The 26,542-nt window shown below is 38.0% G+C and overlaps 1 protein-coding gene across 1 annotated transcript in view; it reads right to left on the bottom strand.

The window, feature by feature from the left end:
* The window catches only part of DOCK10 (dedicator of cytokinesis 10), a 114,339-nt gene that overhangs the window by 31,832 nt on the left and 55,965 nt on the right, over positions 1–26,542 (bottom strand). Inside the window, exons 15-32 of the mRNA XM_009695718.1 lie at positions 25,407–25,529; positions 24,018–24,097; positions 21,753–21,940; positions 21,048–21,113; positions 20,094–20,186; positions 18,084–18,207; positions 17,811–17,932; positions 17,050–17,136; positions 16,662–16,754; positions 14,683–14,801; positions 11,710–11,779; positions 9,087–9,200; positions 7,803–7,874; positions 7,024–7,170; positions 4,998–5,081; positions 2,138–2,234; positions 793–837; positions 132–307 (exon numbers count right to left, since the gene is read on the bottom strand). Of these exons, the coding sequence (XP_009694020.1) occupies positions 132–307; positions 793–837; positions 2,138–2,234; positions 4,998–5,081; positions 7,024–7,170; positions 7,803–7,874; positions 9,087–9,200; positions 11,710–11,779; positions 14,683–14,801; positions 16,662–16,754; positions 17,050–17,136; positions 17,811–17,932; positions 18,084–18,207; positions 20,094–20,186; positions 21,048–21,113; positions 21,753–21,940; positions 24,018–24,097; positions 25,407–25,529 (1,900 nt within the window). The remainder of the gene's footprint in view (positions 1–131; positions 308–792; positions 838–2,137; positions 2,235–4,997; positions 5,082–7,023; positions 7,171–7,802; positions 7,875–9,086; positions 9,201–11,709; positions 11,780–14,682; positions 14,802–16,661; positions 16,755–17,049; positions 17,137–17,810; positions 17,933–18,083; positions 18,208–20,093; positions 20,187–21,047; positions 21,114–21,752; positions 21,941–24,017; positions 24,098–25,406; positions 25,530–26,542) is intronic.

Here is a 26,542-nt window from a genome sequence, read left to right as displayed (position 1 = left end):
CTAAAAAATAAAAGACACAACATAATCCTGAAGAAAATAATTAACGTATACTGGTGGTTAAGGAAATTTCATGTATGTTTAGCTACTGTGTGAACAAGCAAAGAAAAAAGAATAAGAAACGGTTTCTTTACCGGCTCTGCGTATCGATCATCAAATGAATGCTTTGCCATTAAGTTTTTAAGCACAGCCAAAGCTAAGTGCCTAATATCCTGGTCTTCTTGCAAGGCAAAACCAACCTCCCGCAGCAGGACTCCAATTAGAAAATGTTTACGGCAAAATTCATTGGTCAATGTGTACTCTGGAATATCTTGGAACAGAATGGACAAGAATGCTTAAATTAATAAATGTTACACAACACCCCCTGTTTCCAAATTTTCAGGAACTTTTATTGATTTAATCCACTGTTAAACCCTGCTTTCCTGATCTGACTGCCCCATTCTGCTCCCTTGCTTGCTAGAATGAATTAATCTAATATTATTACTTCTCAAAATCATGCAGTTTTTGCGACTTAATAATAAAAGACAATTGATACACACATTCCCATATAAGAATCTCAAATGTTTTGCACATAATAAGATTATTCATGTCTTTGAGGCACAGAGTCCAAATTGTTGTTCCCATATTCTAGCTAGAAGGGTTCTAAAACACAGAGATCCAGACTAATTCCACTTTTGAAAATGGTAAATAACTTTTGCCTAAATTTAACACAGTTCAGTGGCAGCAGTCAAAGCGAATGTTAAAGCTCCTGATGCACAATTCTGCTTACTTCTTATGCAGTCATTTTGTTCATACCTGATGTTCGATATTCCTGTGTTGATTCTGAAGGTGTCACAGGATCTTCATTTTTCATAAATATAAAACAAAAATAGGCAAAAATCATGCTTATTTTTTTACTCATTAACAAAAAAAATATATTTGCTTTGTATCTTTTTTTTAAAATTTGACTCAAATTTGAATTAAACAGCTTCTACTGTTAAAGAAAGCTATGAGTGTCAGAACTGAACTCACTTTTTGGTGCTGAAAACTGAAGCAAAAGGGAGACAAGGGCCCATAGTTTGAGAGACACTGCATAGAGAGATGATCCTGCCTTCCACTGGAAGATTATCTTCCACTCTCAGCAACTTAAAGTACCACATCCCAAGTGAACTCCCCAGAGTCCACAGAAAACTGTCAGAATTGTGCCCAAGGCTGAAATCCCAGTGTCTTTGAAATCAAGAGGAAAAGCACCCCGTACTGGGCACTGGCTACAAAGTTAGGTTTGAAGTAAGATTTCAGTGCATGAGATGGAGTGCATGAGATGGAATGCATGGTGGCTGCTGGTTTTGGGGCACGAGCAGGGTGCATTCACTCCTGTGGCAGAGCATAGGCAAAACCTGTTCAGGTTTCTCTGCAAAACAAGGGGTTCCACACAGTATCTCCTGCCTTGAGAAGAAGCTCAGGAGGTATTACTAACAGATTCTGAAATGGGCCTCTCTTGCCTCACTGCTCCAGGTAAAACCCTGCAGTATGTGGTGACCATGTAAAGTTCAGGCTTGCCAGAGGCCAAGAAACTAAATGCACTGGGGAGAAAATGCATGGGACCTGCCTGCCCATCCTAGAGATACTCTGGAGGCAAAAGTACCAATGGCCTATTATCTGAGATGGATGTTTCCAAACTCCTCCCACATGTCCAGTTCAGATCTTCCCCACAAAGGAGTGGCTGTCACATGGACAAGTCACACTCCCAACAGCGGCAGAAAAGCTAACTCCCAAATAGCAGTTTCACAATGCCCTTATCACTACCTCAGCTTCTTCCCTTCCTGCTGTACTCGTTCAACCCCTTCCCTAGCTCACCTCCTCCCAAGGCTACTGCAGCTTTAGCAATTAGTCCTCACAAATAGTCCAGTTCATTCAGCTCAAAACTTCCAGCAAGAGTCACCTCCCACCACCTAACTGGGCTGTCAGGGGTTGCATTTATTTACAGGCATACTGAAATGATGTTTTTTTTAATCACACTGCTTAAGTACCACAGCTGAAAAACCATTTAGGGCTTCTGTGCCTGACGTGCAGACATGATACTTCAGAGAGTTGTTATCTGCTCTTTGAACCTCCCAATAATCCACCGTTGTAGAGAAACCCTTTCGGGGTGGTGCCTTACCAGGAATGTTTGAAGATCGTATGGGCAGGCACAGAGGGATGAAGTGCTCGTGGTGACAGACTTCTTGGAGAAAGTCAAATTTAAACTGATGTAAAGTCTGAAAATCACAACAGGCAGTGGCTCAGCTCACATTAAAACAGTGAAAATGGTAAGACAGAGCTGCACCACTATTTATCTCTACCTCAACATTCATACTCACACTCAACAATGAAACCTTATGGCTTGCAAAGTCAAGGTGCACAAATAATAAACATTTGGTTTCGTCTCTGTTATCAAATGAACTTGTCATAGTCAAACAAACTTTTTGGATTCCTCAACTATGATTTTTCAATTAAGATGTACTGATAAAAGCTTGATCCAAGCTAAATATTTAAAGTATTTTTAAAGCTACACTGAGTCTTTTGATGGTATATACTATAGCATATAATCATAACAAACTATGTTCTCCAGTTCGTATAAATTTGGGACTATCATAATTATTATGTCTTTCTTTTCTCTCCTCCCCTCCCCCCCCTTTTTTTTTTCTTTGTTCTTTTTTTGGTCAACTAAATACAAGGTTTCAACCACCCAGGTCAGATCGAAAACTTACTGATAGTGGTGAAAACTTCTATTGGTGCCAGTGAGTTCCAGCTCTGAGGGATTTGGGTATTATATAATTTTGGTATTATTTCCTTAATATCTCCCTCCCAAGAAGTCATCCATGATCTTTTGTGGAGCCTTGGAACTACCATAACAATTTATCATTCCCACTATAATGATGTGCCACTGAGATATAAAGATAATACATGACATCCACTAATAAATTTTTATTTCCGTCTTCTCTGCTCACTGTTCTCACTGGCAGAAAGCAGTCATTCAGGACTACCAATACAACACTGCATCGATCTAGGTCAATCATTTGCCCCAGCATGTAAAGGTCTTTTATTTCCCCTGTGTTTTAAGTCTGTCAGTCCCTAAAATTAAATTGTAGCATTTCTGCTGCCACTGTCAGGCTAGGATACCTGGAACATGTACTTTTCAGAGTCTAATGAGTAGTGGATGGTGGGGAATTTTTCCCTGAAATGTTTTATTGCACTGTAGTACCTCATCAAGAATAGAGTTGGGCATGCAATTCAGGGTCTAATGGCAAATAAAGAAATGAAGCACCTGAAATGTGTTTCCCAAGAGGAACTGTGACATTTTGAGGAAACATGACAATGAACTGAATTCTAATGAGGTATTTCAACTTTTGAATAAATATTTCTCAAAACAATGTTTAAATGTCAAAATATGGAATACTGTGAGGGATATTTCTGTGGTGCTTCATTCATGATTACAATAAATTCAAACTGCAATGTTACAGACCGATATACTCACAGACTATTCATTCAAGCAGCAATATACACTGTTAAATTTTGGGGATAAAGAGGTCAGATTTCAGTATCATCTTTTTGATACATAAACAATCCAGTTAAAGAAGCAAAAGACACACAGAAAGAAATCCTGCAGCACGTTTAAATGACTGACTCTTGCTTAGGTGTCTGGCTGAAAATGAAAACAATGCAAAGCCTCTCTCTCCTCGAGGTCAGAAATCTCTGATTTTATTTTGTGGCTATTGTTTTCAAGTGCGACAAAGCCCGTTCCAGTGGTAGATTTGTCTCAGCCCCACAGTGATTCCGCTTCCACGCATCCTGGCAGATGGCTCTGGAGGGGTGCTGGGTGGCCGGCAATGCTCACACACTTACTGCCAAGGAGGTGCTAAGCTCTGCTCTGCACACTGACTAATCTCAGGCTTTTCCACTGGCCATTAATTGGCTTTTTTAATTAAACATCTGTTTCTGTGGTTGAATGTATTTAGGGAAGTTTGAAATGTGGAAACAATTTTTATATTGCATAATATTATTTACAGAACTATAGACTTCAGGCTATGACATTAGTACCGAGAGACTCCATTCTACGTCTGTTTCGGAGATTAGGTGAAAGACTTGAGTGCAGCATGAAGTTGGTTTTTGTAAAAAGCAAACCAGACCTGGAGTAATTTCACTCATTGCCTACAAATGCCCAGATCACCACTAAAAAAATTTTAAAAAGTTAATGGACAAATGTTAAAGTTTTGTAAACTTTTTTGGGGAAAGATGAGTCATTCAAAGTGTGTATCTTGAATATCATCTTATGTGCTCTGGTATGATAGTTCAGAAAACCAGTAATGGAAGAGAAAAAGCCTGTGACTCATCCTGACAGATGAAGAGTAAAGGAGTCAAGCTGCATAATTTGGGGACCTCTTGCAGTTTGAAATTTATTGTTCAAACTGTACCACTGATTATAATAGCTATTATAGAAGAAATTCAGGCTGCAGAGAATTTTCCTCATAGAAAGCACAAACTAACTTGGTGCAGATTGGCTTTCTTGCATCATCAATGAGGTAAGAGCATACCATTCATTCAAAGTAACAGAGATGTTATATTCTCACTTGAGTTTACACAATGGTAACTTGTTCATATGCTTTTACTTTAATCTCCTCAAAGAAAATTACTACCAATTGTTGCTGATATTTGTAGACCAAACCACAAGCATACTCTCTGAAGAATCAAAGCTTAAATTCAGCCTTTTGCACGCTTTGGTCTGACCATTCTTTGCAGAGTCTGCTCTCACAGGGCTCAGCGAGTAGTCGTTTGGACATGGCTATTTATTCTCAGAAAAGGGGATAGATGGCTCAAAACCAAGAGTTTTTAACACATATTTACAGTAAATGTTTTCACTGACTTCCATTTTGAGCATGGTGAAGCCATGGAATACATCATAAATAGTTTCAATATAAAAACATTCTGCTAGCAAGTCACTTCAGAAAAAACAGAAACAAACAAAAAAATCCAAACTATACCTTGCCATCTCCTGTTCCAAACATACTTATATAATTGTTGACCATCCTGAACACAAATCCACGATCCATAAATGTAAAACAGCGCTAAGAAAGGGAGGAAAAAGAATTATTATTTTATAGCCAAAAAAGCAGTACATGCCCTCACTTACCTGGCTGTTTGCCTTGCGTCACCCATAAACTTGAATCATTTGCACAGGTGAAGTTAGTCTTACAGCAGGGCAATGAAAACCAGGGAACTGGTATCTGGCTTGATTTTTTCATTTATTTTCAGTAATAATAAACTGATCAAACTTTTCATTTTCATTGTGTCTACAGTTTAAAATAACTATCACAGTGTAGAGTGCACTAGGAGAAAGCTTATCTAATGAAAGTCATTCATGTACTGGAACACTTGATCACTAGAAGTAGTACATGATGGGAGCTGACCTGAATATCTCCTTCAGTGACAGAGCAACAACTCTTGAGGAATCAATCCAGCCACAATACTCGCTATGAGCTACATTATCTCTCTGGGAGCAAATATGCTACTACATTACTTTACGACAAGAACACTGCTCTTGCTGACTGATGGGGATAAATAGCCAGAAAGTGCAAAGGTTTTTGAGGGCCTTGGTGCTGCAGTTACTGACATTTTTTCCTTGCAGAGTCAGCCTACTGATAGGGAATGCAATCTTGAATTGCCGCCTTCTCTGGTGTTCCTGAACTCTGCAAAACTAGCAAAGCCCCGAGCCTTCTGCCCCACAGCATTCAAACAAGGCTGCTGCAATCCCAGCCTGGAGAAAGCCGTATCATCTCTAAACTATATAATTCTTTCTGGCAGACTAGATTTGAAAAGAAATCAAAACACAGCCATATGCCGTATCATATAACACAACATTACTGTCTTCCCAGTTTAGCTGAGTAACACACAAAAATAGCATGCAAACCTGCAACACCTCCACAGGTGCAACACTACACAACTACTAAGCACCTCCATCTATGCTCCTGCCTCAAATCAGCATCATCTTCCAAATGATGTAATACTATGGATAGATAACAGCTTAATATCAGTACGCCAACATCAACTAGGGCTTCCATATGGTATCAGCAACAGAGGCCAACACAGTGTACAGTAAGTTTATAATTTATTCCACCTATGTATGAAAGGAGAAAAATCCACCTTCAGTTTGTTCTTGTTTTCCTTATAACCTCACAAGAACATTTTACTGCTGGAATACTGCTCTCTCCTAATGCTGTGCTTCAATTTGTCATAAAAGATTTGAATCTGGGTTTCAGTGTGTATTATACAGAATGTTCTGTATATCATTAATGTACATCACTCCATTAATGGAAAGGGAGGGGTGTGTGTCCAGAGTAAATCTAGATTAAATATCTGGCCACACAACTTATTAAAAGGCAATTTTCCCATGCTCCACAGCTAATTCAATGCTGGGAAAATAAAAATGTTTGAGAAATACTAGCACAAAACGATAAAAAGCAACCCCTTTTTAGTGACTTTTCCAAAGCATGCATGTATTTTCTTTTATTTGGTAAATGAAAGCGCATTACAGAGTTAAAAAGGTAGGTTACAGTATTTCACATAATACTTTCAAATTTGCTTGTTTGGATTTGTAAAAGCTGACCATTCTGGTTGCGATTAGGAAATATGAATCCACTCACAGTCATTCAGTGCTATACTATTCAAAGAAAAAATACCAGCTCAACTATAACTATGGTTTCATTCCTTACCAAACTTTTTACCCATTTGAATGCAATGTAAGAATCTGCAAAATTCAAAAACTTGGGCTTATTCAGAGTGTAGATATAAATGAAGCAGAATTGCTTTAAGGCAGACTTAGATAAAGATTTTGCATTCTCAAAGACCAAGGACATAGAAAAACTAAACCATAGGTCTACAATAAACTTGGAAATTGAGCCATCATTCACTCAGAATTCTTTTTATTCCCGTTGATTAGACTAGAATAGTCTCAAGTTGCATTAAGTATGGGGGAAGAAGTGCATATGCTGTAATGACAAAACATCTCACCTTGAGAAATTTGGCAGTGCTGTAGTTTGCATTCCTGGTTTCTTCAAGAGCGTCTTTGTACTTCCAAATAACATGGTCTGCTAAGATCATCACAAGTGTATCCAGCGCAGTTTGAAATGATTCTGGAAACCTCTGAGTTCGAGAAACCTAAGCAGGGAACAGATCATCACTTGAGGGTGTACAATGTTGCACATTAAACCCAAAAATACATTCAGGCCAAGAATAAAGACAATAAGACACAGGTCATTCAACACAGAAGAAAAATATTCCTAGAGTTTCATGGTTCTACTCTGAGTATAAACACCAAAAGGAAGAATAGGAAAGTGGGAAATCTTATCGTCAGATTCCAGCACAAGTATACCAAAAGCATCTTTGATAATCAGGCAGAAAAGAGGTCAAAGCACTCATCTCCAGCTATGTAAGGTTTGCTCAAAGCAAAGCAGAGTTTCTAGATCATTTATTTGCTGTCTGGCATAATCACCTGTTGGGTAACCAGCAGAAATTAGAGAATTCTCATTCCACTCTAACCCACTCACTACAGAACTGATGCAACTGTATTTTTGGCCCATGAGTTCTGTACAAGCAAGAATAGGTTTGAGCCTAGCAGGTAATACCATGTTTTTGTGGGTAAAACAAGTATTTTTCAAAGTATAACGGCATTTCTTTGTTTGACTAGTCAAGAAGAAAAGTCCAAGTATGTGTATTTCCTACAATTCTGCATTTCATATTTTTCCTAAGAGACTGACTGCCTACTAAATTGCGATCATGTACATACTTACTTTTGTTTTGTTTGTATCAACCAAGTGCTGTGCCATTGATTTTAAGATAACTGAAAAGAAGAACCAGGAATGCTGTTCAAAAGAAGGAAAAAAGAGATTAGGAAAAATGATGATCTGATAAATACTTTATGATGCGTTACCATTCCTTACAGATGGATTGCATTTCACAATAATCACAATGATAAACTCTATGTGACAAATAAGTTAGAGTCTAAGTGCCATGTATTTGAGTAACAATGGATCACATTCTTAGAAGAGCTGAAGCCACCCCAGGCACTTTGTCACTGTGGCTCTGCAAATGCCACTCCTACAATCCTTCCAGTCCTGCTGAGCACTGTCTTCATTGTTTGTTTGCAGGTAACTGGCAGAAATGCATGATGCAGAGCACCTCAGAGAACAGAAGCTGAGAATAAAGTGCTTTGTTAGTTCCAGCAGATCGATAGTTCAGCCCAGATTAAGATGGTACTTGTTTAAAAGATAAACAGACTGGTTCTTCAAATACCATTTGTAATAGTGAACAGGTAGGATACAGATGAATATCTCAGGAGATATGTGAAACGAATACACTCAAAAAGCTTACAAATTGCAAAAAAAACCCCAACCACCCCACAACAAACCCAACCGCAAGTAGTTTTGCATGGCTCAGGTTTCCTGCAGGCCAGCTTTTCTGTTTTTTTTCAGCCTATTTTTGCTATTCCAGTGGCTCAGCACAGGAAATCAGGCTGGTTCACTCTAAACAGTTGAACATATTTTTGCTACTGGGAGCTCCTGAGCTGGACTCACTAGCTCTTGTACCATAACTGACAGGCTCAGTAACAGGGCTTGCACATGTATGAATTTCTTAGACCTGGTTTGATATGGGAAACCTCAGGAAACCTCAATCATTCTCATTTTGGTCACTGTCAGTCAAAGGCAGCAGCTGAAATCAGATATAAATGTCCTACTTACAGATGAATATTCTCCCTGCATCTTCCAAAATAAAAATTAAAACAAAGTATCCTAAAAGTAACTGCTCACATCATATTGTGTAAGAATTAGATTTCTGACTCAGACTGAGCTGTAACAAAAAGGAGGAATTTTATTATGCAAACCATGGCATTCTGAGAAAATGTGTTACGCTGAGAAACTGTAGCAAGTCTAGTAAGTCTGTTGAATTACTGCAGAATGTGATTTGTGCAATGCTCACACAAGGAAAGAGGAGAAGAGAAAGAGATGTGACAAGTGAGTTTCAGGCCGAAAACCAGTAATAAAACCATAAATGTTCTAATTCAAGCTATCATTCACCTTTAAAACCTGTTTCACTGTTACTTGGTCATTTGACTTCAGAAGACCAGTCATATTCTTGGCCAGCTCCTCATGAACAGTCCTTTCTTCAAATGACTTGGTCCTGAACACATACTGAAGAAGAAAAGAAAAATAATCAAAATGTATGTTAAAATAAACATAAAAAACTCCAGTAGGAGAAGATAAATTGTTTCTACACCACAAACAGCCGGCAATCTTTGCTGCCAAAATCTCCTGACTGAACAATACATTCACATAAAGTTTAAATATTGCACAACACTGCTCCCCTACAAAATCCCGGTTTTAAACATGTCTTCCCATTGATTTCAGCTCAATGTGAACCAAGAGGAACTTCTGCTTCAAATCAGTGCCACGATTTATTTTTTCAATAGGGCATAGGATCCTGACACCTCTAAACTGCCTTTCAAGCCATTTCACCAGGGGAAAAAACAAATAAGCAAGCAGAGGAAGTAGGAGGGTTTTTCACAAACCTAGACAGGGCCACCTTTTCACTTGCTCCTTTCTTCAGTGGCAACAGCTAGTCAGAGCTGGTAACAACTCTTCATTCTGAAAGGCACAGACCACCCACTGGAGCTGACTGAAGGGGAAAACTATACTTCTTTTAGAAATCAAGCCCTCAAGAGAGGAATGTATCTACCAACTTGCTCAGAACTCATAAATCTAGTACGAGTTTTATTCAAAATTTTAAGCTAATAATTTGATACTGGGACCAGTTACTCCTTCCCTAAAGCAAGAGCTCTGCCAGTGCATCAGTTGGGATGAAATACCTTTTGAATGCAACCAGGTAGGTAAAAGAAAGGAATATGACTTGAAAACATCTTGTTAATATTCAGCCTTGTTTCCACAGCAGATGCCATATGCTTCTCCCTATGCAGTTTGACACTTCTGGGTCCAGTTATTTAAGTCAGTGTAATTTCACATTATTATTGCATCTGAGTAACTTGCAGTTCTCAACTTACTTATTCCCAAACTAGCATTTCTAAAGTAGGCATTCATTTCCTTACAGATTGATAAAAGAGATTAACAGTTATTGGCTTTTGACTGCTGCTAGAAATTGGAAAACAGGCTAAATGGATTTTTGGTGTGGCCTAATAATCACCTGTTATTTCAAAGATACTTAGCTGCAATAGGTGTCTATTGCAATTTTGAAAAGTTATTCAGTAGAAGAGGTGTTAATATCCATTTAATTAACTACATTTAAATGTTACACAGGTTATTTATTTTGGAGTTTGAACAGTTTTGGTGGACCTCTGCTAAAATCAGAGTACTTGAGACTAAAATTTGACTACTAAGATGCTGAGATGCATAACCTGTAAACATATGCTCTCATCAAGTATGAAAGTAAATCCATGCCATGGAAATAACAACCAACAGTTGTCAACACCGAAATTAAAACAGTTTTCCCATTTAGTAACCTAACTACTACCATATTTTCAATATTCTACCCACAAACATGCTAAAGTTTCAGAGTTCATCAGGAATGTGTTTGCTTTCATTTTATTCCTAAAGTTAATTTAAAAAAAACCCAAACAACAACAACAAAAAAACCTCCCAAAATTTATGTCACATATATTACTCATAATTCACAAATGAAATGTACATTATGAAAACTACAGTAGCACGTGCAAAGACATGGGATCTTGAAAGTAAAATCATGACTTATGAAAATAATCAAAAGCTTAGTTAAAAAGCTATAGCTTCCCAAGAAACATGCAGCCATCTTACAACTATGAAGAGCACCCAGAAGTACCTCTTCCATAAAAACTACCACTTGTGGATCTTTTTCAGCTATAATGAGGGTAACTCTGTACACGTATAATACAGATGGCTGCATATTTTAGTGATAAATCTCATCACAGTCAAGAGGAATGGTGCAAACTGCAAGCAAACTACATTAAATGTCTCTCACTGATATCTATCCAGCTGAAGTTTCATGATCTTTCCTGTATTTATCTCCCCCTTCCCTCCTCTCAAACCCTGCAAGGTGGGAAATTCTCATTTTAACACCATTTCATGAAGACTGACGCTAAGCCTATGCTTCTAGAAGCTCAGTGGAAGCGTATTTGCACTAGGTCTTGCTTCTAAAACGTAAGCTCTACTCATCAGCTGACTACGTGGAATTGTCCCTTCCACGTCCCAGTACCCTTTAAGAGTGCACTGTAGCTTCTTCCTCCTGTGCTTGCTCAATTTGGTGTCCTATGGAAAGAAAGCTGCACCATGCAGAGGAAACACGGGCAGCCCTTTGTCTTCCTCAATGGAGTAAGGTTGCAAGCCAGGATGCAGACGAGTTTGGTGGAGAAGGACATGCCATGGAGTGTCCCTGCTCTACAGGATGCCCTTTAAAGCACAGAGAGGCAGTGTAATTTGTTCGAGGTGACACAAGAAACTTATGGTAGAGGAGGAGAATTGACTTAGCCTCTTCCAAATCTTACCTTAGTTTCCTAACCAGAGTCACCCAGCCTACTAGTGGCAGAAAGCTATGATGCAAATGCAGAGAAAGCTACAAACAAGTACAACTAAGAGTAAACAGGAAAAAAACCCCACAAAAACCAAAACCAAAACCCCCCACATAAAATAGTTAACAGTGTAACAGCAATCATACCATCACATAAGAACTGATGCAGTTGTCTAGTTGTTCTTCATGGCACTTAGCAACAATGTTAGTAAGAACCCTGCAAGATAAAAAAAGAAAAAAAAATGAGTTGTTTTGTGTCATAAGGCAGAGAAAGTCTATTTGATGCATCACATTGCTCTGTTATTGTAACCTCATTTAAAACAGTCCACGAGGGATGTGATTCAAATGATGAACAGTGTGTGCAGAAACTGTCCCACTGGGAAAACACAGTCACTCCTTGGACCCTCCACTTGCATGGATTGTGCTGTTATACCTGCATTCGTCTAACAAAATGCACCCTTTTTTAATGATTATAACTGTACTGACATTACAGCAAAAGAGAACTATTAACTAACTAAAGCTTATACAGTCCTTGGATTTGGATGATTAGGAATAAGAAAAATTAGAATACGTTAATGAAACAGAGAGGCAAGAGCCTCTTTCTCTGGGAACGCTACTTGTCAGGTTCTCTCCGATCTTGGTAATTCTGTAAAGCTTTGATGACAGCAAAAATTCTGTAAATTTAATTCTGTAAAGCTTATGACAGCATTGTTAATCAAAGACAAACATAAGCCAAGGCTCAAGCCCGAGTATGCCCCTCTCCTGCACTATTTGCCTGTAACCTTGGACTCTGCCCCAGCCTGAGTGCCCAAGCACCCAGGAACAACAGGCCCTCTCATTACTCCACAGCAGGGAGAGGTTGGACACTTGATGCAACCATAGATATTTTCAGCTTCTGCAGATCACCTTGGTAGTCAGCAACACAGATGAAAATTTCCTGGGTCATGCCGGCACCCACTCTCCCAACCTAAGCTTCTACTAACATCAGAGATGGCACTACTTCAGACCAAGTGTTTCAGCAAAGTTTTATCTTCAGTTTGTACCTGGGCCATCTTTGAGATCACCCTGTTTCAGAAAACACAAGTCTGAGTGAGAAGTCTTCTTCAACTTAACAATGAGATTTCCTCTTGATTATTGGGATTTCATTTTTTCAGGATACTTAATACAGAAAAGACTCTGCAATTTTATAGTCTTATTTTTATTTTAAAAGAATGGGGAGGAAACAGTTCATGATTCTCACATGTCAAAAATTAGTGAACTGTATCTCAAATTCAGCAGTATGTATAATAACAGTATGACTAAAATGGATTATTAATATGTCTGCCTGTGGTTCACATACAAGTAGTCATTTCAGCTTGGTGATTTGAGTGTTTACTACCAATTCTTATTATTGGATTCAAAAGCTCTGTAATTCTTTTGAGTCAGTATTTTTCATATATCTCATTTCTTGCGGATAGTAGGAGAAGTAAAACTTGTAGCAAAACACAAAAGCTGTGACAAAATCAGTTGTGCCCATTCCGATCCTTCAGCCTTTATTCCGAATTGAAATTGAAACGAGTTCTGGCAAAGACGAGACAGACAAATGATGACGTGACTGGGCCCCTAGACAAGTAAATAACCATGAGAGAGTATAAAAAGAATAATGTTTTCTCCCCAACACATAAGCCAATCTATGCTGTCATTCTGTTGTTGTTGGTTTTAATATGTTCAACACAAGCTGCTTCAAGCTATTCAAACACAATACAATGTGTGTATATATAGGACACATCAATGAACGGCACACACAGCATCATGCATATTCCTGTTGACATCAATTCTGTCAGCACAAAAGCTACCAGACATACAAGAAAAACATAGAGAATCCTCCTTTTCTTTTTTTGGTCAGGTGATTGTATAGTCAAAATCTGAAGCATGAAAAAATTAACATACTTCCATTTTTTCTTCTCATTATTAAAACTATTTTTCAAACAGCTGCTTTTTCTATAGCATTTCTTTTCCAGTCAGTTAACCAATACTGAAATTCTAGCCTAGGACACAATTCTTCATTCTGTCTATCTAGCCTTATCATCAGTTCATTTGTCGGCCATAAAGGGGTCTGGAACAAAGGTCCGACTGCCTCTCTCCCTTTGAAAACAGTACGCAGTTATGAAATCTCACATGTTTACAAGAAAAGGTTCTTCTATTCCTAGTGCCTAGCTGTGGTAAAACTGGATGTTGCCCTGCAAAGTGCCATGATCCTTTGATAAAGGATTTTGAAACTCTAGCTTTCCAAGGCTAAGATGAGGATTTCTGCTTCCTTGCTCCTTTGACTTTTCCTAATTAATCTTTCTTCAGGAACTAATTTTGAAGAACAATCTGTGGAAAGAAAGAAAATACACTGACAGCAGATTAGTCTAACAGGGTTGCTGAGGACAGTTGTCCTATTTTCCTACTAGTTGTATTGTAGTCCCCATGTTTAGCTATTGGCAGAAGTACAACAGGAACACCACTGTGGCCAAAAGAAAACGCAATACAACTTTCTGCCCTCCTGCAGAGACCAATAATAATCTCTCCAGTATTTTTTTTTCCTGCTGCCCTGATTAACAGCATCAATAAAGACTATTTAATTATGTGAGGGGTGAGAGAATCATTCCAGCTGTTTGCCTGCTCACTGGAAAATGCTTCCATTAATCTTCAGTTATTCCTGATGTACTCTAATTAAAAAAATGCTCCAGAACAGTGTGGCCCAGTTGTTTGACTCTGCATTGGATGCGGCAAGCCACTAAGCTCTTCCTATGCTGAACCCCACATCCTCAGACCCAAACATAAACCAAAACTGATATTCAGCTTTATTAGGAGCACTTAGCTCCTTAAGAATAAGACTTTTACCTACGATTGCCTCAGGGTACAGAGACATGTCCACCATGGTCAGTGATTTCCTGGTTGGTATCAGAGTCAGCCACATGATACCAAGCTCTTCCATGCATTATTTGCAGAGCCCTGTGTTAAGGGGGAAGCAGGCATTTTGACCTACTAAAGTCTGTATGTCACAGCCTTTGTAAGAGCAGCTGTAATTGGACTAACATATACATTTGCACTCTAGAGCGAATTCCTTTCCTCATACAGAAATTATTCAGATACCTGGTCACAGCTGTTGTAACTTCGTCATCACTGTTTTGCACCAAAACCCAGAAGAGCTGATTCAGGACTATAGGAAGAAAATTCATAATTACATGGATCTTCTCAATCCTCAGCAAATTCTGCAATGGATGTAAGAAAGAAAATGAGAGATTTCCAATATGAGCAATGAAAGCTGATTACTTGCTTTCCTATTTCAGCAGGTAAAATGCAGTGCAGACAGTGGTGTAATAGCAGTAGGAAAAGAGTACCACTAAGCAGAGGACTGGTTCCCGGTGGAGCTTGTTTTAAATACGACCATCAACGCAACTAATATTTTTAGGAAAACTCATTCTTTTTATGCAGAGATCTGATAAACTGAACTTGTTGTGGTTAAAATACTTATGTTAAAAGGATATTGGTAAAAAGTAGTATTAATGCTTTAACCTGACCGGACTGACATTATATTATCTTCTCTAATCATGGAGGTTATTGAGCTTTTAATTAAAAAAAATCTCCTTTGAATTCCCAGTTTTTCATTTCAGTCATTTCCAAATCATTCCAGAATTTCTTCAAAGATATTAGTGATTTATAAATAAAAGCAAAATACTCTGGGGAAAATTCCCTGGTTATATTGCATAGTTGATCCCTTGTCGCATACAACTTTGTCTCTATTTTCTAATAAAATTACCACAATCTTTTAAAAGGTAAACTACAAACAGCAAATAAAGGACAGTGCAACCTAGTAGTTTATGTAACTGACTTACTGTCTAGAAAGTTGTGAAGCTTTTATGGATTCCTAAACTTTGTCCGATATGCTCAATGCCTTCCCAAAAATTAATAGTTAAGGACTTCATTCTTAGAGGTATAACCTCTAAATAACACTGATGTTTTGATTTTTGAAAACATCCCTTAATCATTTCTTTAAATCAAAACAGTATTTAAAAACAAAGCAACTCCTTTCAGGTCTACCTGCATCTGTCAACAAAAGTAGTAGCCACTTTTAGAGATTTGCCCAGAGAATTGCCATGATTTATTGAAACTTATTGTTTGCTTATTAAAGCAAAAATCTATTCCCAAGCAGCTTTATAAAATCTGATTAAAGTACACTCAAACAGGAAACTTTAACAATGAAGGAAAGGGGGAAAGCACATACATGATGGTAACATCTAAACCCCAAACCCCTTATTAGACTGCTCAAAGGATAAATAACAAATAAAAGTAATTTTACAATGTTTTAGAGCCAGTACTATGGAACAGTGTCACAGTTATACCTCAGTCTTCTTGCTTATCTTCCAGTTAAAGTTCAGTACACAGACTGCAAAGCAAGAACTCTGAATTTCACCATTCCCAGAGAGGTAAAGAATCATGGCACTACATTTACCTGCTGCTCTTCTAATTTGCTTGTTACACTCCTCCCTTCTCACAGCTTTTGACCTCTACTGAATACAGTCACGTTTAAGGCAGTTCTTGTTTATTCATCTCTGCAGAAAGGGTATGTTCTTTCTGATTTCAGAACTTGACAGGCAACAAGCACCCTTGATTTATACATGCAAAATACCTGAACAGCCCTTTGGATAGCATCCAGGTTTTTAGAGTGAAAGCACAAAAAGCCAAGGAGGAGGTAAGCATGCAATATATCTAAGGCAAGAGAGGACTAGCAGTAATACTGCCGCTCTACAGGCTACAGCTCCTTTTCTTGGACATTCCTAGAGCAGCAGAGCAACATTACAGCATCCTGCAACAGGATTTGAAGCTTGGCATAGGCTGGATTATCAAAATTCATGGGGCAGATGCAGCCATGCTCTAAATGAGAAGGGATAGGAGACAGCTCTGTGACCAGTAATGCATCTGTCACATCAAGTAAGTCTAACTGGAGTTGTCACGGACTCATTGCCTCCTATTAAGTCTATGCCATGTTTAGATTTGTGCAGTGATGGATCAGTTGAGAGAAAGTCCTAAATACAATTTTATAACACAGTTCCTACTGCAAATTACTTTACCTTACAAGAATTGATAAAGTTTGAGGTAGGAGGCTGGGATAGATCCTTTTCCCTTTCCTGGCACTGATGGAAAAAGTTATTCAGGTATGGATCCTACAATGATAAACATTCTCATTAATGTATATTATAGAAAGGATTAGAATTCAGCTCCATAAATTGGTTACAGCAATCACCTGTGATACCGAAAAACACACTTGGTCCCTATTGCCTTAGACCTAAGACACATAAAGACAGATCAACTTATTTAGCCCAATCCATTGGCCAGCACAGCTTGCTACATGTACAACTTATTTCTAGGTGCTTTGACCCCTCTTTTTTCAGTGTTGTGAGCAAGTATATATATTTTTTTTCTAAGCAGGTAACAGAGCTAAGAGGAAATTCAGCTTACCTGTGTATTTACTGTCGATACAACAAAAGTAGAGACTTTGAAAAGTGGTTTCCCACTATCTACCCATTTTACATCACAGCTGATCTGCTATTAAAACAAAAACAACAAAAAAACATTTTCCCACTTATTCAAGTCTGCATCAAATTTTCACTACATAGCTTTGCATGTGTGCATGCATGAACTGTACTGGCTACTGTGCTTTCACAACCACAGAGTTATTGCAATACAGACCCCATTTTCAGCACAAGCCCACAAACATTATCATTCAAGGGACCAGATCACTGCCCCACCCTGTCCTCATGACAACAGTGAAACAAATTGCACACAAGGAGGCTGAAATAATCCAAACTAGACAGGATCAGTGAGAAATTACAATATTACACCACAAAAGTGGAGAATGAATCATGATCGTGGATCATGTAAGTTGGAGAATGGACGTCATATGTCCTGAGTTTGTGAAGAGTTCTTTTTGACCACTCTCATTCATGTTTTGGACAAGTTAGGTACAATATTGTAGAATACACAGTAATAAAATACACTTTTTCCATACACACCTGTGAATCAGCAACATTCAACTCTCAGTCCAGCAGTACACATATTAGTTTATATACTCAATGATATCCACCTGAATATTCTAAAACAGATACCTTATTTATCATTTACACTTCCAGGTAAGTGCAAATGCAAATCTGATCTCATGTAAAACATCTGCAAATAAATGCTCTGTGCCATTTGAATAATATGAAAGTATGAATTAATACCTTTCCACTACTTGGTTCTTGAAAGCTCAAGTAATTGGGAGGCAGACTGCTTGCCACTGGCACATTGTGTTCTTGGGAAGCTAACTGGGCATCTTTCAACAAAGGAAGCCATGCGTATCCCACTGTGCACAAGAACAAATCAATATGACTTCTTGGAAAAACAAGCTTCTCAGGTTCAAAGGAAGACAACAATATTCAGCCAGAAATTCTGCAATCCTTATTTGAATGTACATCATTTATATTGACAATTGAAAGTAATTCTACTACAGGTACCTGGTGTTTCCAGAGCCTCTTTCTTTTTGGCATTAGCTTTTGCATTTATGTCACAGGTGACATGATAAAATGAAAACAGAATGTGGTGTTTCTTATGGAGTTGAGTGGGAAGTTCAATTTTCACCTGAAATGTAAAATGTTACACCTCACTTTAGTTTAAAAATCAATTAAACCAGGCATCAGAGATGGTCTAAATGAGTGACATCTCTCTCTACACAGAGGTCTAAGTACAGCCTGCCTTTACCGGTTAATGTTTGTCTGCATAGGTAATAGATGCTCTCTTAAGAAAATTGTTTAGGATGATCATCCATCACTTTTACTTAAAACCGTTTTTGCCTCTCTGTCTTGTGGATGAATATTTGCATTTATGATGAAAAAGTGTAAGATGAAAGAGGACAGAACTAAAGAGTGATGGATCCTGCTTAGAAGTGATGACCTTCATTCTAGCAGTCATAAATAGCCATTATCATTATCATATTTTCAGGATGACCAAACGAAAAACTAAAATGACATCTCTGCTACTGCTTCATCATCATTTCATGGCAAAGCCCAAGTAATAAAGGCTGACATGAAAATAAACTTTTGTTTATGATTTCTGCTCAGTCTTAAATCCTATATCATGTCATCCATGAATCCCTATAGGTTTGGTTTGATGTATCATTAACCTATTGGAATAAAAATACTAAGTAATCAAAACATGTTATCATAGGAACTAATAAAAAAGACCCCTTGCCCTTGTGAGCTATGATAAAGTTTATCCAAGCTAATCCTATACTTAAAGTAAGGTTTAGAAATTGTTGATAAATGCTTCCAGTGTTAAAATAGTTTATGGGTAAGAATCTAATACCATAAACACAGATATGAAACGGGCATTCAGACATGGAGATTAAGACAACTTTCTTGATAACATACTACATTCTTTTAAAGACTGTACTTGCTGTACTAGGAACATTTAAGACAGGTGCACACCTCTTCCAGCCAAATCAGCTATTAAGATCTGAATTCAGCTCTTTGTTCAAGTTGCAAGTAATCTTCACAAACCAGATGGCTCACTAGCATCACATGACGGACATTTTCAGATGTGTTAAAACTCAAAACACTGCTTGTAAAGGAGTAGTGGGGGTTCAAGACCTCTGAAGATGTAATACTTTAAGTTCCAACTCAGTTCTTAAACGTGAATCTTAAAATTGATACTTCACATGTAGTTGTACGTTATTTGCTGGTCTTGCCCCTGCCATTTTACCAAAGTAAATTTTAACTGAAAAAGAAAGTTTTTCCAAGATCAAGCCAACAGTTTGGAAAATGCTGGCTATATACTAACACTGTTTGGCAGCCTTATCACTACACATAAACCAGTAGTGGAAAATCCACAACAGACATGTGACTTTCACAGGCCATCAAACACACCAGTCACTGAAAGAGTGAAATTAAGTTCGCTTGCAGAAAGCCTGGGGAATCAATATTTGGTGTTGGGGAAACGTAAAGATGCATGTACAACTAACATTTGGCAAAGGCCAATGTATGAACTCTATTCTATAGCTGCATCCCCGAAAGGACCAGCTAAATGACTTGCTGCAGCCACTACACATCACTACATTCTGTTCAGATCACTGAATCAACAAAAATGCCCCAATGTAGATCTTCTGTCTCAGAGAGGGATTTGTTCTGACATTTGGCTCCACCTTTCATCATAATGTTTACTGTTTCCATTAAATTCAGAGATACAGCTGGACACTTAATGTAATCCAGACATGCATTTTAGAGCTAGACTGTTCCTGATCAATTCTACAGCATCTTAACTGTACTCAGAACATCTTACAAAAGGAAAGATTCACTGAGTTGATTTAAGAAAAAAACCCAAAACGTGAGACTGTACATAAATCTACATAACACAGACCCATCCAGATACACAAGCAATTGTAACAGAACTATTCTTTACGCATATTTTTTTGTCTCATTTGCAAACATGTGGGATTGGCAGACATTTAGTGAAAGAAAAAACAGACTGACCTCATCACAGAAATCAGGATTCTGGGAATGATGTAGCACAGCGGTGTAGGCTGCCGCCGTAAATAATGGTCCACCTGGCTTCCCATAAATACACTGAAAAAAGTGACATGCTTTAATTACATTGTGAAATTCTGCTGATGATACTAGTTTTGGTATATCTAATATGCACATACATTGAAAACAATATCATGAAAGATTGATAATTACTTGATCAAATATTAAAAGAAATATTTTAAGTGCTCAAATCTGCAATTTTTCATACACACTTCCAGTAAAAGTCCATTGATTCTGTGAAGATTACCCTACACTCTACTAAGCAATGCAGACTCCTTAGAATTCTTCCTTGGTGTTATCAATTTCAGAGTTTTCTGCACAAAAGCTATTTCACTTTTATGCAGTTCAATACACAATACAATGCCTTCACTGACTTTTCAATGTTACAACTGCTACACCAGTTAACAGTCTCCTTGCTGGCATAGTCCAGTCTGGAGGCTCTTAATTACCAAGTGATGGCAACTTTATTTATTGGTGGGAAAACTACAGTACAACAATACTACAGAATAGCCCTTGGTCAATAGCAAAGTTAAGAATGAAGTCTAAGGTTCTTCTAATTTTGTGCCTCACTCTTTTCAATGAAGTGTCCTCAGCTCAGTAAGAAATATTGGATAAATGCTAAATTTTAGAATAAGCAAGTTGCACTGTAAAAAACGCTTAAGTTTTCTAATACTGTCTTCGCTCCCCTCCACCAGTCAGAAAGGTGGCACTACAAAATGGCACTGTGAGCTGGAATCATTATGACCAGCTGGGATCAAACAGATCCACAGTGCAAATGTAGAAGGATGCATGACAACATTCACTCTTTATTTTTTCCAGGTTAGTATAGCCCTGATTCCTGGGTTTTATAAGTAATATCCTCAGAAACATCGTTCTCTGAATACACTTGTTGTGGCTGACCTTCAGTGGCTTCGCTCCTTCTTCATCAGAGCTTTTAAATTCAATGCATATTGTTATATTCCGTGCCTGAAAAAACAGGAACATATTAAATCTTAGATCAGAAATGGAGTACCCATAAAAACACAGGCAAACTGTAAGGGCTGAAATAAGTGCGTTTAAAAATCTAGGAGAAACATGCAGATGGCATATCAACATTTAAAATGCCTTTAAGACACAGTGATATCACCAGAAATAACATGTCCAAGAAGAACTGGCAAAATGCAGGTCACGTCTCAAATTGACTGTGTAGAAGTAGATTGTAAAGTGACCAGCACTTACATGTGTTTTGTCCTTAATTAATTTTCAATCACCATGAAAATGCAAGTAGTACTCATTTCATTTAAGAACTACAAATATTATCCAGACTAATTTTATCTGCACACATCATTTCATTGAAATACAGCCCTTCTGAAAATTATGAAAAAGCTATTACCACATTATATCTCTCTTTGAATCACTGATACAACTTAAAATTAATCCATAGATTCATTTAATTAAAATTGTACCAATGTTTTATGATTGCAAAACTTGGAAAACATCAAAAGCCAAGGCAGTGACTCCTATCACCGTTTTCCCCTCCTTTACAACGAGTACTCCTTCACTTCAATGAGAGATCACGCAGTACTCTACCACCCAATGTTAGCCTGAAGTGGTCACATACTGTACCTTGTTAAAGTATTTTTGGCTATCATACTTGAGGTGTTTTGGATATATGTATATTTGGTTTTTGTATACTCTGTAAGGTCGAGAGTATTTTGTTGATTCCTGTACAAACTCCTCAACTTCCACTGTAGGTTGATGTTCCTTTATGTCATTAAATGGCTTGATTGGAATAAAAGACGAAGTTACACAGTCTTCAAAAGAACAGAAAAGAAAACCATCACATATTATGCTTGTTTCTACAGTCTTACTACTAAGAATAAGTAATATTGAGATGGAACAAGTAAAACTCTGCCTTAACTTGCAAAGAATAAGTAATGCTGAGATACAACAGGTCAAATTCTGCCTTAAATTGCATCCATGTTATCTCATAAGAATTACAATCTATCATTCTTAAATGTTTTATCTCACTTTCGTTAAACAGTACATCACTGAAAACCTCTTTTGACACACAGAGTATTCGATGGCATTTGATGGTGTAACAGCACCATTGGTATATGGACAGTTTCAACAGAATATACTGAAGTGATGCTCTTTCTAATTAATTTTACAGCTCAAAATCTCATTTGAGTTTTTCTATTATCTAATAACATAGTAAATGAAATGAAGGAACAAGTAGTGCAGAACTAGATTAAATATATGATGCAATTGGGATAACTGAAATCAGATCAAGAAACAGCAGATGAAAATAAGCACTCTGTCACCCAGACAGGGAGAGATTAAAAACAGATAGCGTATAACTCCATCTGCCTGTGCCATTAAATCAGTGAGACTTTTAACTTCAGCATGGGGAACACATGGGCTGTTTGCACAAAAGCAGCTGAGGAGGGTCACCAACTTAGGGATGTCCCAAGCTATTTCTGGGAAAAGCAATTTGAAGGTCCTGTCTACAAATTCATTCCTCAAACCCTAGAATAACCCCCAGGAAAAGCCTACCAATTTGTGGTGAGGAAGCCAAAAGAAGCTGATGATCCCTCATATACAGTATGCCCAGCTTTGCTTCCTTCTAAACTACCACAAGAAGAAATTACCAGTTTCAGGATAGTGCAGGTCCTCTGCAGCACAAGCAGGCCATAGAGAAGCAGCTCTATGTCAGCTGTAGCAGGGTGGTTTCTCTTTGCTTTCTTTCAAACAGACACTGAAAACTTTCCTCCCAGCCCACCAAAATATGAATGTGTCTGATTGACGTACACCCAGCCAACACACATAGCTCCTGCATCAAGCTGGAAAGATCCATTTATGAAAACTTCTGCCTTTCCCAATCAAAATTAGCAGCTTTCAAAGGGAACAGCTAAATTAAATCACTTGTATTTGTCAGCCAGAAGTGACCACCACCTGCTGTAGGGAAGTCTTGAGAAGGTTTTATCTCCCCAGTGCCAGCAACAATTCCCTGTAGATGATCGTGCAGATTCCTCTGTTGGTCAGTGAAGATACTCAGGGTCACCTACAAACTTTTGAAGGTTTGCTCTTCCTCTACTAACATTCCCAGTACTTGGGAGACTCTGCTCACTGCTCTTGGCCTACAAAGCTAAGATGGGCAGCATAGTGTGCACCGAGTCAAGCAAAGCAGCCCAAGCTGCTTTGGACTATTTTGCCTAGTCCGAGCTATCAGTTTCTTTTTATTTCAAAAATAAAAATTACATTTGAAATATTAGTGAAACTATTTTTTTATTTAATATCATATGAAGATGGTATAAAGATGTGTGATGACAGACTTCAGAGGAATTCAATGGTCCTGAGCTTTTTGCAACAGTGGGTCACAGAAATGTGGCCCTTGAAACACAAAATTTAAAGAGGTAAAAGGATCCAGTTAGAAGCATCTATCTCTAGCAGTTACTGCACTGATTCCAGAGTGGCCTCTGCACGAAGTCCTCCACGTAGTCTGCATTCTTGAAACCTGCTACAGGTCCCATACATGCTAATTCACAGAGAACATGAACATCACAGACCATAAACTGTGGGAGTCTATTAAACTCAAGCCACAGAAGTCCACTCAGCTCTTTGGCCTAATCCCTTAGAGACCAAAACGTGGTCCTTGGACTTTCATCACCTGTGGATTCAGTATGTTGTGTTCCATATTGCTGGGGTATATCTGGCCAGGTACAGAACAAAACAAATAATGGTGTAATTAAATGAAAACAAATCAAGAACACTCCTCTCTATACATTTTTCTATACAATGGATGCTTCTCCCAGAATTGTCTCAAGGCAGCAATTATGGCTGGAAATGTACTATTTAATTATAATAATGAATTATAAAGTGGAATCATACTTGGATGTTCCAAAGGAACACAATCAACTGCAATCTCCAAACAGCCAGGTATAGTCTGTATTTTGCTAATCTTCTCTGCTCTGCAATGACAGAAATGAAAACATTTCAGAAAATTATAACAAGGGAAATAAGACCTATCATAGGAATTAATCTAAAATGAAAAACAGACCCTGATGTAAGATATAAATATATTAAACACATTTAACATACACCTATTGGCTATTAAACTCAAATCAAATGCAACAGAAGGAAAGAAATGTGGTTTGTTTTGTTGTGTGTTTTTTTTTTTTTTTTTTCCTCTTGGCCTCATTCCTGCCTTCTCTTTGCAAAAAATATTATAGCATATTTTATAGAAGATGAAGAAGCTGATGAACCAAACATTATGAGCATTAACTTACTCCCTTTTTCTTTCTAAAATCTGACTTAAATGTTCTCTAAAAGAAATTCATTGACCACTGAGATGAGAGGAGCTCACAGCATCATGGCTTCTGCAAGTGCCATGCTGAAAAGGGACCAAGACATATTCCTCGTGTCCAAGCGATGTGAGAAGTGCCAAAACTGTGATGCTAAATTCCTTCTATCTAGGAAATGCTTTAGACAGACAAACCCAGCACTAGCGATTCTAATAAGAGTAGTGAGAATTTCAGTAGCTTCTTGACCAGTAACAGTAGGATGGCACAAGAGATTAAGGGCCTGATCCAATCCCTGTAGTTCACATTCAATCTTTCTATAATCTGATTTTATATAAAAGGAACAGGAGAAGTTAATTAGATTAATTCATTTCTAGGCACATTTAGGGTAGAAGAGACAGGAAGAAATTCACGGTTCAATTCTCACATAATTTATCCAGTATAAACAAAGACTCTGCTCTAGAATTAACCTGATTTACACCTGTGTGGAAGACTATCCAGCCAAACCACTATTCACTAATTTACACACTGTCAAACATTTGGCAAAGTTTTTTCCTTCCAATGTCCACTCTGTAGTTTGTCATGGAGACTCAAACAAACAAAAGCAAGGAGTGGGGAAGTCATTACAGAATGCTTTTTCATTTTTTCTCTTTTTCTTATTCTTTTTTTTTTTTCCCTGAGATAATGTTCTCTTGTTGGTTACTTCACTTGCATCTCCCTTGATGGGAGCTAATTTAAGGAATCACTATCTTTAGGTTATAACAACATCTATTAATGTGCCAAATGATGTTTCAGTTTTCCTGGAAAATCCAACCTAAAGCACTCCTTGGCAGGTAATAGGCTAATGTGAAAAACACTAATTTAATACGGCCATTTTGGCACACTGTGTTAAATGAAGAAAAAAAGTTGAGAAAATTATTCTGCACAGCTTTATAAAGCTTTTATTCCTTCTCAAACCAAATTAAAAACTGTTCCTTACCTTCTGTATTCTGCTATTAGTTTAATCAAATCTTCCATGGAAATCTTATTACTTTCTTGCCTGAATAAAGGTGAGAATCGGGAGTCTCTGTCAACATTTCCCTGATTATCTTTAAACACTGGTCTATAAAGAAAGAAAAATGACACGTTTATAAACACTCACCCATATATGTATTTGCACATTTGAAATTGTCGTGTAATCTTTTAACAAGATTATGATATGAATTATTATACAAATTCAAGGGCTCTCAGTGGGAAGCTCTTCCAAGCTGTACATTTGCAGGAGCATCGGCAGTTTCAGTTTACTTGCATGTGCAGTCCCAGTCCTGCAAAGACTTACGACCTTGTTTAATCTTACACCATGCAGACAGTCCCCACTGACCTCAGGTGCAGTGTGAGTGCTCACAGTTTGGAGTTGCTGGGATTTAATGCTAGAACAAACCACCACCTACTTCAGCATCCACCATTTTTCCCCCTCTTCTGTAGCAAAGTCTCACGTGAGAAAGCTGGAAGTGCAGAGCACCTCACCAGAGCCAGCTCTCCGCTCCCACCTGCCCCTCCACTGCCCTGGCTGCAAGGCTGCCTTCTCCAGCCGCTCGGCGAGCTCCTGGGGCAGCCCCAGAGAGGCCATCCCTGGCTGAGAGCCACTACCCCTGAGCCTGATGAGACTTTACCATCTTGCTCACACATCAAGGACATGACTCTTCACTTCAACACAGAGACTGACTCCTTACTTCAAGAAAGCATTTTGAAGAATTCATTACATAAATAGGTAGTTTTGTCCAAGAAGTTATTATCCAAAGAAAAAAATTATAATTTTAAATAACAGAAATAATAACAAGACATCAAATCCCAACCACTACATCTCACCACGTAAAGAAATGTATGCTTTTGCAAAACCATTTTAAAGACCTCTACTGAATCTTCCTATGCATTAAATCTGTTCTGTGTCCTCCAAGATCATGACACCAACTCACTGGGGTTTAGCTTTCCTTCGCAAAACAAGTTTGTGGAGCGTCAACTGAATTTTTGGTGAACCAGCTACAAAGTAACAAATGAAATGGAAAAAAAAAGATATCCTTCTATGACTGGGAAGGGTAAGTATCAGCTGTTGTGCACACAGGAAAACATTCCCAG

This window comes from Cariama cristata, unplaced genomic scaffold (assembly GCF_000690535.1).
Source record: "Cariama cristata isolate BGI_N322 unplaced genomic scaffold, ASM69053v1 scaffold20472, whole genome shotgun sequence".
Taxonomy (NCBI): Eukaryota; Metazoa; Chordata; class Aves; order Cariamiformes; family Cariamidae; genus Cariama; species Cariama cristata.
The sequence above is the reverse complement of the archived record's forward strand: the minus strand, read 5'-3'. Positions and strand labels throughout refer to the sequence as shown.